General features: G+C 39.8%; 1 protein-coding gene across 1 annotated transcript in view; it reads right to left on the reverse strand.

Moving 5' to 3' along the window:
- RGS6 (regulator of G protein signaling 6) overlaps positions 1-12481 on the reverse strand; it is a 528845-nt gene that overhangs the window by 159716 nt on the left and 356648 nt on the right. The window contains 1 exon segment of the mRNA XM_087447760.1: positions 8643-8742. Within this exon segment, the coding sequence (XP_087303886.1) occupies positions 8643-8742 (100 nt within the window).

Consider the following 12481-nt stretch of genomic DNA (forward strand, 5'->3'; position numbering starts at 1 on the left):
TCAAGTCACAGAAACAGTTTTTAGCCCTAGACTCTTTCACCCAAACTGTACTGCCAAGAAGCCATAGGGAAAATACCCTTAAATGTTTATGTCAACATAAAGCCACTAAAAATAAATTTGTGGACTATGAAAAGAGATAGAAATGTACACATGAAAAAATGTGTTCGGATGAGCAGAATAAAAATGCATGTATATTTCTAGCATATATTCTGACAATTATCTGTATAATAAAAATTCATAAGGAAGAGGTAGGTGGGTGTACTTTCAATCAAATTCACTCCTCTATTCTTTGATTGTAAGAAAGAGGTAGAATTGGGATTAATGGTTTGAAGCTACTGGAAGGCGAATAAGTTTCAGTTCATTATAAGAAAGAAGTTTCCAAAGTTCAAAGTTGTCCAAAGATGGACTGAGAGATGATGACCTTCATCACTGGCGGTTATTAAAGCAGAGGCTGGCGAGCACTTGGCAGGAATGTGGTGGCTGTACTGATTCCCAAATTCAGACAGGCTGTATTAGATAATCTGGGCAGCTGCTGAAAATAGAGGTTCCTGAGCCCAGGCTCATGGGGATGTCCTGGGATCTGTATTTTTAACAAGCTACCCAAGTGCTTCTCAGGTTCAGGGGGGAATGCATCAGACATACAAACTCTTTCAGTTCAAGAGTCTATCATTTTTTGCATGAGGTAATGGAAACAGCATTGCAATGGCAGCAAGGAATCCAGATTCTATCTTAGTTCTGTCTCTAACGAGCTGTGTGACTTTTGAGCACATTACATCATGTCTCTGGGACTCAATTTTCCCGTCTGCAAGAATAAATGAGACTAGATGTATCTTATGGCTCTTACATGCTAGGAATTTGTGTTTCTGAGGGTGGCCTGGAAGAAACTAATCTCCCAAGTCCCTCAAAAATTCTTCATGACATTCAGGTGACGTAGAATTATCCTGGAATGACTCTCTCTGACGGCTGGGCAAGGCTGTGCAATCTGGCTGGTTTCCTAGAGTTGGTAGGCATTCGGCCCAGGATATGTCTATCACATGCAGGGCAGGTGGGGAGTGGATAGGGTTGGCAGGCTGGAAGTTGGAAACTCAGAAACCTCACCGTCTTGGCTCCAACCACCATCTTCATTACCTTCAGTACTTCTGGCCTTCTCAAACCCAACAGGTCAAGCCACAGATGAACCAATGGGCATCCTTCACTCTCTGTATCCTAGCAACATCTGTGAATTCACCTATGAGTTCCTATCTGAGAGGTGAAGATATTTCCTAACGTTGGCAGGGAAATTTCAAACTCAAAATCATGGAATATGGGGGTTGGTTATTTCAGGCCGGGTCGGGGATAGACTAGTTTATAGCTTACAGACGGAGATGTGCAAATTTTAGTACCCAGTCACGTCCCTGGAGTCTCCCGCACTTAGTATCTGATGACTCTCAAATCTATATCTTATAGAAAATGTTCTTCAGAACTTCAGTCCTCATTTCCAACTATCTCCTGGACAGCACCACCTAAATGCCCCTTCAAAATCTCCAACCCAACATGATCAAGACTGATCTTGTGTCTTCTCTCCCAAACCTGAAACTTCCTCAAGTCTATATCAAGTAAAGATCTACCCAATATGGGTTAGATCAATAAAGATTATCTTTATTTTTATTAAATTTATTTATTTAATTTTATTCTATTTATTTTCATTAAATATTTATTATTAACAAAGATCTGACCAATAAGGTAATATCAGATATTTAAAGGCCAGAAGACAACAAAGAGAATAACATGATGGGAAAAGATTTTATTTTCAGCAAAAATGACGCAAATAGGTGCTTTCTGTCCAGGCTCTGTACGGGTTCTGCAGGAATTCCCTAGAAAAATTTAATTTGTAAGATAGAAGGTCAAGAAATGCCTACCATCTCTTGTGTCACTGATTCCAACTGATGGGCACCAACACATTTGGAAGGTTGTAAACAAATGCACCACAAAGCCTGCTTCAAAGGGACTCATCTCAAAGAAATAACAGCCACTGCCATTTGATGTCACCTGTGAATTGTAGAAAACTCTTTACTTCAATGTTCTGCTCTTCTTACAACTACATCTTCCCCTCATGCCTAACCTCATTCCTCACAGCTTCTCTCACATATCTGCACATCTTGAGAGTGAGGCATTGACTGCCTTTTGGATTGGATTATCTTTTCAAGGATATTTAATCTAAAGATGTTTACTTTCCATGTTAGATCATTATAATGGCCTCCAGCTTTGGGATTACATCTTTAAAAAAATTCTTTATTATGATTTTTGTGGGGTTTCAGAAGAGAAAAAGACAAATGTATTCAATCCATCATGTTAACCTAGATCCAGTTTTGAATGAGTTACCCTATGCCCCACATCTAGTCAGCAAGTCCTATCCATCCTATATTCTGCCTTTTCCTCAGATGTCTTGGATCCTGCTGTTACTATTCTTTCACAGTGGGCCCTGGAGGCAGAGGGCCTGCCATTGACTAGCTGTGTGACCTTGGAAAACTAACTTAGGCTCTTGAATTTGCAGTTTCCTTGATTATAAAATGGAGATAATAACATTTCCTGTCTTATAGGGTTTTTGTGAAGATTAAATGAGATGAGGCTGTAAAGCTGTGGTTTTGGTTGATGCTGTGGTTGTTGTTAACATGGCTTAGACTCCCTCATCTAAAGATTCCCTACCTAGTCTCCATACTCCCCATCTCTTCCTGTTCCATCTTTCATCTACTTCTAACACATAGATGTGATTCCATCTCTTTGGCAGCCCATTACCTTTGGGATGAAGCCTACAAGTCAAAGTTCCTTTATAATCTGTTATTAAGGTTAAGTCTCATATCCCTTTAATTCCTGTGGCTGTTCTGCCAATGTGCTCCTCTCCTCAAACACATACACCCATGAATGTGTTTTAAACTCCAACCATATAAACAAGCTCGTCTTTGCTGAAAGCTGGCATACTTTTCATGCACTTGGGCCTTTGAAAATTTTGTTTTCTCCACCTAGAATGACCTTCCCCAGTTTTATACACATGTTTAAGGCCTAGTTCTAAAATTTGTTCATGTGCTATATTATAATAATAGCCTCCAAGGAACCATGTCTCCCTATGTCTATGTGACGTTGCCACTCCTACACCAGGAGGTGGAACTGGTTCCTCCAAACTCTTCAATCTAGGCTGGTCTTGTGATTTCCTTTGAAGAACAGATTGTGGTGGACTTGACATTGTATGAGTTCTGGAGCCTAGGCCTTAATAAGAAGGCCTGCAGTTTTCATTCTCTCCCTCTTGGAACTCTTGAGACCATCAGGCTGTGAGGAAACCCAGTCTAACCTACGAGGGCATACAAGGAGACCTGGAGGAGAACTGAAGCCCCAACTAAGAGTAAGCACCACTGCCAAACAAATGAGTGAGGCCATCGTAGACCCTCTAGCCTCAAGTGAACCATCAGATGACTAGGACTTCATGGATGAGACCAACAGAACTGTCTGGATTGCTAATTCGTGGAATCATGATCATGGGAAATAAAAAATCATTATGGTTTGTGGTGGCTGGTTATGCAGTAATAGATAACTGATCTATCTCCTCAGAGAAATGTTGTAGACATACTCAAGAAAAACTCATGATTCTCTCCTCTGGGCTTTGTTCATTCTTCCATTACAGCACATAATTCATATCATTATTGGTCTCCCTGTGTCTGTTTCTCTCTCCAGATAATAGCTTTTGAAAAGCAGAGATCAGGTTTTTATTCATCTTCATATCTCCTAAGACTACTCTGGTGCCTGGTACATAGCAACCATTGACATTTATTACTCAGGTCACATACTCACCATTTCTTGAAACACTTTCACTTACCCTCTGGAACTCATGGTCAATCATAAGTAAAATTTTTTATATCCTCAACCTTTTCAGTTAATATTCCCTTCATCTTCTTGTTCTTCCTCAATGGCCCTGCTTCCCTGCAGCCCTCTGAGGTGGCGGCTATTTTCTCTCCCATGTGTTACACACCATGGGGTTTGAAGGCAGTCAGTGACCTTCTTGCTTCTCATGGCTTCTTTCAGATTGTCTTCATTTCCTCCCTCTTCCTTAAAAAACACTCAGCTTTGACTCCCATGACACCAGATTAAATCACCGACACCCCTTGTTATGAAGGTCATCTACTGATCCCTGGGCCTCTGCCTCTCATTCCATAAAGATTTTAACCACAGACTCATAACCAACCTCTCCAACACTCCCCCAGTAGTGATTTCAATATCTGGATAGTTCAATCTTCCAAAATCATGGCCTCTTAGTTCCTGGACCTTCTCTCTTCCAATGATCTTGACTGCCATCCTATCTCAGCCACTTATTTCCATGGTCATACCTTATATCTTGTCACTAGCAATATATTGCAACCCCTCTATAATCTCAATTTCAAACATTCCACTATCCAATCACCACCTTATATATTTCCAGCTCTATTACCCTAGCCTCCAACTCCAAAACTCCTTTGCCACTAGACCTACAATTTGTTGTAATCACTACTCCTCACTGTTCCTCGCCAATCTCATGTTCTCAGTTCCCTCCTTACTCAGTTAAAATTTAATGGTCAATCATTTTAGTTGCTCTCTTGCCTCTCTCTCGATTTATCATACTCTCACACTCGCTATAGCCTTAATTAAGTCCAACTGTCTACCTGATACATGCCCAAATCCAGAGAGCTAAAAGCGGCTGGAAAAGAATTGCCTCTCTTTAAATTCATAAATATTAATAATCTCAAGAGGGTCCTTAATGCTACCTACCAGTCAAGACTCTATTTCCCTAGTCCAGTCAATCTCTTTGCTCTCCTAGATGACTATTTCACAGCTTCTAATCTCTCCCCAAACCTTAACATCGCTACCCTCTTTGCTTTCCATATTACTGAGAAAATAGAAACAATTAGAAGAAAACTTCTACAAGCTCCACCACACCTCCACGCCTATTTGTACCTCTGTGCATCCACTATGCCTCCCCTCCTCTTCCTATGAATAAAGTATACATGTTTCTAGCTAAAGCTACCCACCTATCTGTGCATTAGATTCAATCTGTTACCTACTCATTGATAACACTCTTGAATTTTGCCTCTTTTTCTTGCACCATTTTCTTCTCTGTTGAGTCATTCCCATCATCATACAAACATACTGTCACTTTCATATTATTTAAAAACCTACACGTCCTGACCCACTTACCCATCCAGATACTATCGCATTTCTTCCTTTTGAGGAAAACTCCTTCAAAGATTAATTATAGTCACTACCTCAAATAGTTCTCCTCTCATTCTGACTTGAACCCACTCCAGTAAGGCTTTGTGCCCTCAATGCTTCATGGAATGTGCAGTTATCAAGGTCAGCAACAAATTCAATGTTGTTAAATTCCATGGTGGATTCTCAGTCTTTAGCTCACTTGATTATTAGCAGCATTTGATATGGTAGATCAACTCCACTCTTCCTTGAAACACTTTCTAGAAAATTTGGTTTCCAAGATATCCTTCTGATTTTCCTCCTCATCTCCAGTTACTCCTTCTTAATTTCTTTGGCTGATTTCTTCCTCTCTCCACGACCTCTATAAATTAAAGTATCCCAAATTTTGGGACTTGGACTATGTTTTCTATCTACACCCACTCCATTGGTGAGCTCATTAATCCCATGACTTTAATACCATCATCTTGCTGATGACCTATGTCCCAGCTCAGACTCTCCCTTAAAACTTAGATCCATATACCCAAGTGGCTACTTCTTATCTCCAACTGAATGTCTAATAGGTCCCTAAAATCTAACATGTTTAAAATGGATCTTTTGATTCCTTACACTTCAGCTAAACAAACAAACCCCCTGCCCCACTCCCAGTCTTCCTCATTTAATGGCAACTCCATTCTTCCAGTCACTCAAGCCCAAAAGTGTGAAGTCATCATCAATTCCTTTTTTCTCTCACATTCTACATATGATCTATCCCCAAATACTATTCTGCCTTTAAACTTGAATTGGAATCTGACCACTTCACACATCTCCAATGCTGATAGCCTAGTCTGAGTGACCATTTTTACAATAGCCTCCTATCTGGGGCTTAACCTCCCAACTCGCCAGAGCATGCAGAATGCAATAGAAGGATCCTGTTGAAATGCAAGTCAGAGCATGTCACCCCATGCTCAAAGTCCTCCAGTGGCTTTATAATGACTAAAAGGCTACAGGATCTAGCTCTGACTTCATCCCTGTTATCCTTTCTTTTCTTCACTCAACTCTAGTTCCCTCCTCTTAGTTTTTCAATGCCAGGAACATGCCTACCTTGGAGACTTAGCACTTGCTTTCTGGAATGCTCTTTCCTTCAATATCCATATGAGTCAATCCCTCATCTCCTTTCCATCTTTACTCAGATGTCACCTTCTCAGGGAGTTCTTGCTTGGCCACCCATTCCAAAATTGCAACACTCCTATCCCGTCTTCATACTTTATTTTTTTCCTTGGCCTTTATCACTACCTAAAATTCTACAAATTTTCCTTATTTATTTTGTTTTTCTTCCATTAGAATCTATATTCCATGAGAGCAGAAATTTTGATCTGTTTCATCTACTTCTGAATCCCCAGTGCCCAACAATGCATAGAAAATAGTAAACACTCAATAAATATTTGTTGAATGAATGACCAAGCATATTTGAAACAGACCAGATGGAACTTCTAGAAATAAAAATAAAATAATTGAAATGAAATACCTAAAAGCTAGATTAAAGAGGAAATTATTTTTCAGAGAACAACACAATATCAACAAAAGAGATATATGCCATGGTTCATCTTATGAAGCTAGCATAAATTTGATACTCAAACCAGCAAGGAGGGTAAATAAGAAAAACAACAGACAAATCTTGCCCATGAAAATAGATACAAAAATCCTAAACCATATTTTATCAAGCAAAATCCAGAAATGCATGAAAAATATACTATAGCCAATATTATGGTATAATTCCATTTATATAAATTTCAGAATTAGAGAACACTAACAATACAAGCATCCTTTGTTATCCAAATCGACTTGGTACTTGAGTTCAAACAGTGACAATCTGAATAATCAGTTGGGATACTTATGGGTACCTCAACTGAGTGTATTTATTTTTTAAGGTAACATATAGTAATATTGACTTTTTTTTTTTGGTGTGCTGTTCTATGAATTTTGACCTATGTACAGATTTATGTCACCACCACCATTACAATTAGGATATAGAACAGCTCTACCACCTCATAAAATTCCCTCGCACTATTCCTTTGTACTCACACTCTTCCCCCAATTCCCATTCCCTGGCAACCACTGATCCATTCTCCATCACTTTTTTGTTGCTCATGCTTGTTGTAAGGAAGTCATATAAATGGAATCATATAGATGTAACCTTTTGAGACTGGCTTCTTCCACTCAGAAAAATGACTTTGAGATTCATCCAAGTTGGCACATGTATCAATAGTTCACCCCTTTTTGTTGCTGAATATGGATGTACCACATTTTGTTTATTCATCCACCCACTGAAGGACACTAGGATTGTTTCCAGTCTTTGGAGATGACGAAAAAAGCTGCTATAAATACTTACAAGTTTCTGTATGATCGCAAATTTTCATTTCTCTCAGATAAATGCCTAGGAATGGGATTGCTGAGTCATATAATAAGCATATGTTTAACTTTATAAGAAACTTCCAGAGTAGCTGCATCACGTTACCTTCCCACCAACAATGTGTGAGAGTTCCAGTTGCTCCATAGTCTCACTAGTACTTGGTACTGTCAATATGTTTTATTTTAGCCATCCTATAGGTATGCAGTAGAAACTGAGACCTTTTGATTCCCAAAATTTAGAAAGCAAACAGCCAGATTTCGATTATAAGAGAATTATCTAAAATTTTATCTTAATTTATTTGGTGATTTGTTTGGATAGTAAGGGATATACGCCTATGTGGTAAGACTATGAAGAAAAAGAACAAATTGATTAGTATAAAAGTAGACAGTGGTTACCGCTCGTGGAAAGGGAGGTAGATGCTATCCAGTAGGTCCACCAGGGGCTCTAAGATACTGATTATGTGTTAGTTATGAAGCAACATGATGGGTGCATGTGACTTGTTTTATTATTATTCTTGAAACTATATCGGTGTGTTTGATACATTTCACAATTAACAATTTTTAAAGAAATATTTGAGCACACAAAACACACAAAAAGCCCCAAAGTAATGTAAAAAAGTATTTTAAAACCACCTCTTTCAGGAGTTCGAGTACAGCGAGTTAAAAAACATTTAATTTGAACATAGATTTTCTTAAGGCTTGTTTAAAACTAAAATAATTTCTTTAATATTCCTATGCTGTGTACACCCCATAGGCCAAATTGCTGATGGGCTAGCTAGTTTATTTACGAGCTTGTTTCTTCCCAGAAGCCTCAACCTATACACAGGAGGGCTGGTAATGGTAAGAGCGTTCTTAATGATTGACAAAGAGTAGCTTCTTCCTAGAAATTAGGACCAGAACTCGACCTTATGTAAGAAGCACATTGAACGTATCACGTTTACCATTCACAAATTCTTAGACACCCCCAGGTCACAATTGAGGCTACACAACTCTTCAGCAGACTTTTCCTGTAGCCACCAACACCTTGTAAGGAGAACGTTTACCTGTGACGACACTGGGGATTTTGGAGAGAAAGCTCTTGACTGTTCTGATGGGCACACCCCCTGTCTTGTCATCTTGCATCTTTGTAATGATGTCTTCAATCTGAAAGAGGTTAAAGAAGTGTTATTGTCTCCCACAAAGTTATTGTAAATGATTCCTTTATAAACAGCCAACATGTGGGAACATGGATGCCAACAATAGATATCAGGAAAAGCCTCCACCTGGTCAGTCAATAAATGTGTAGCATGATCTGCTATTAACCACGTGCTGGGGGTGGGGAGGCCAGGGGGTTATATGCAAGGGCATGAAGCATGGTCTGTAAGAAAAGCTCCCCAGTTCAACAAGGTAAGGAGGGAGAAATACGTTAGAATTCTTGATGGGATCCAACATGTAATTCAATATGTGTGTGATGAAATTCCTCCTCTTTCCCAAATTGGGTTTGGAACTGACATGCTCTGCCTTAAAAAAATGCCAATTTCCTATAGTTTAATACACTGCTGTTAGGAAATATAGGCAGGGCTGCCTTTTGGACCAGAGAAGGATCCATTTGGAGTCACACAGGAGAAAAAATAAACACTATAAATCTAGACATGGAAAGCTCTGATCTGGAGAAGTTGGAAGACAGGTCTCAGTGGTTGTGAGCGGCGGTGTGAGGGTGGTCACCTTGAGCCAGGACCAAGGTGGCGCAAGGACAAGATCCTCTCCTTTTGGACTAAGGAAGACTACACTATCAGGAGAAAGACCATGGTGGGCTGTGGCCTGGAGCCAGGTGAAATCTTATTCATGAAACAAGATACTACGTATATATATTGAACACAGGACAGAGAAGAGATGGACTTCCAAGGATGTAGGTACCTAAATTGGGAAACCAATTTGCAGCTAAGAATTTACAAGCCAGATGTGATTTCCGAGACAGAAATCTTCAGAATAGGATACAGAACAATCTGTAACAAGGACACAGATCTTTTTGTTTGGGGAGTGGAGGCGAGGGCAACTGCAAAAGCGGAGAAGATACTGTTTAGTTTTATCACATATTTTGTTCCCCTAGGAAACAGAATATCTTTGAAACACCAAGATGGATTCCCTGAGTGCTTCCATAATAGACTCACATAATTTTAAGTCTAGAAATTTAAAGCTGTAGCTCATTTAGTCTAACATACTAGTATTGCAATTTGAGGGTAAGTGAGTTTCTCCAAGTTACATGACTAACAACTTGTTTGAAAGAAATAGGTAACTTCTTAGAGACAGTTAGCATATGGCATAACTTAAAAGTAATAATATGCAAAAGCCAAATATATTAAGAATTTATTATGTGCTAGGTACTAGTCTAAGTACTATACACATATTATCCTATTTCATCCCCATGATTACTTCATAAGCTAGATTCCACTATTACCCTCTTTTTCAGATAAAGAAACTAAGATTTAGTGAGGAGTGTGGATCAGGGTAGACTAGGTTAAGTTGTAGTGACAACCCTCAAAATCACAACGGCTTAATACAACCAAGTTTATTTCTCTCTCATGCTACAAGTCACAAGGGGGACTCTGCTCACTGTAGTTACTTGGGGTCCCAGGCTGATGGAACAGTCATCATCTTGAATGTTGCTGGTCATTGTGCTAGAGGGATAAGAGAGAATTCTGGAGACTCTTGCACTGGTTATTAAATGTTATAGCCCAGAGGTTACATATAATACATTTGCTCCTAATTCTTTGGCCAGAACTAGTCACAGGGCACCACACAACCACAAAGGAGCCAGGGGCCCAGTCTTCTGGGTGCCAGAAGGAGAGGGGAACTGACCATCTGTGAGCAGCATCAATGACCACCATGGAGGTTAAACAACCTTCCCAAGGTCACACAGCTACGCAGTTGTGGATCTGAGTTTGAACCCAGCCGCAGACTCAAGATCTCAGGCTTCTAACCCCTGGGCTTCTCTGTCACTCAATAAGATTCCTAGAAAACCAGCTAAGCAGGGAGTTTACTCCCCCATGGATATTTCTAGGTTTCCCTGAGAAGTACAGTTATGCCTTGTTTAATGATGGGGATACGTTCTGAGAAATGCATCGTTAGGCAATTTCGTCATTGTGCGAACATCACAGAGTGCGCTTACAGAAACCTAAAAGGTACAGCCTACTACACACCTTGGCTATACGGTAATAATCTTATGGGACCACTTTTGTATACGTGGTCCATTGTTGACCAAAACGTCATTATACAGAGCATGACTGTACCGATAGCGAGAAAGAATCTTAAGCTCCCAGCCCCTTAGGCAGTGGATGAATATATCATGCTAGGAAAGGGGTCATTCTCTGAAGACATGCATTCTGTTAAATGACAGGATAAGAAAGATTTTCATCCATATTCATGTTAATAATCTCAGCTGGTGCCCCGCCTTCTGTCTTCTAAACTCAACCCAACAATTCATAGTAGTATTACTTGCTAATTGTCAAGGAGTGCTAGATAAATGGTGCTATTTTCAAAGCAATCTATGCTTTTGATCTAGTGTGCTATCTGAAACCAGAAGTGTCAGTTACATTGCTGCTTTCTATGGAATGCCCTGAAAATCATTGTGAATTGGAGGGAAGTCAATATTTCAATTCAGTTAGACCCCTGACTTGTCATCAGAAGGTAATCATTTCCAGTCTCTGCTCATGACGGCTAGATTTAGAGATTGGCTCTGCAGAGGAAGTCTCCATGATTCTTAAAAGGGCTTATTTACTAAAGAGGAAGACCTATCTTCTCACGTTGCCCACAAGGTACTAAGAGGTATATCGCTCATCAGAGCTTACAACTCCCTTAACTGGCCAGAAAGGGGATTATGTTCCAGCAATAGTCTACAAGATCAGAGGTGTGGAAGAATGTTTCATTGGGCCCCACTCCTTGACTCCTCCACAGCATTAATATACACCCAAATCCTTGCCCTGGCCTCATGATGGGCAGAGAGTCTGCCTCTTGACTTCTGGGCTTGGACATGTGACTTTCCAGGCTAATGGAATGTTATTGAAGATGATGTGAGCAGAGGCTTTCCAAGTGCCTGCATGGTTATGCTTACCACCTTCTCTTGCCTCCTGTGTCATTCCTATAGTTGGAATAGTTGTTATTCCAAGGAAGGCGAGAGACATCTGGAGCAGGAGGAACCCAACCCATAGCTAGATCAGTCAAACCTCAGCTGACTTGCAGACACACAAGCGAGAAATAAATGCTTATTGCTGTATGCCACTGGGTTTGGGGTTGTTTGCCATGCAGCAAAATTGTGGCTATAGCTGAGTGATACAACAGGACTCTGAACAAAATGCATTTATCAAAAATTGCTGAAGCTACAACAAACACTTGGTAATATGAATCAGTGAATCATAGAGGTGGGGTAACCTAGAATCCAACCGTTTTTAAGACGGAGAAATTCCATCTACCATCCACCATCTACTAAAAAGTTCTTAGGGTCTATACTACATACACACATACATTCAACAACATTCATACATACAAGCATTCCATGATTGCGTCAGGCAAATTTGCGACAGCTGAGTTTGGTTCTGGAGCACAGTCCACTGCAACATCAGCTAATAATACTGTCTCTGAAATTTTTTGTCATGGTTTCTGGAGAAATGCTAGAACAGACCTACCAAAATATCAAAAGTGGGCTCCCAGGAGCTTATCCAAATTATAATGACAAACATTTTCAGAACATCTACATTATGATCAATATTGTCCTAGGTATCTTAAATAAATTATCATCTAATTTATTTCTCAGTCTTAAAAGTTATTTAATAAAGATGTTGAAAGGCTCAGAAAAGTTAAGTGACTTATCCAAGGACACACAGCTAGTAAGTGGCAAAGCCAGGAT

This window comes from Ceratotherium simum, chromosome 24, assembly GCF_057802395.1.
Source record: "Ceratotherium simum simum isolate JZ-2026a chromosome 24, ASM5780239v1, whole genome shotgun sequence".
NCBI lineage: Eukaryota > Metazoa > Chordata > Mammalia > Perissodactyla > Rhinocerotidae > Ceratotherium > Ceratotherium simum.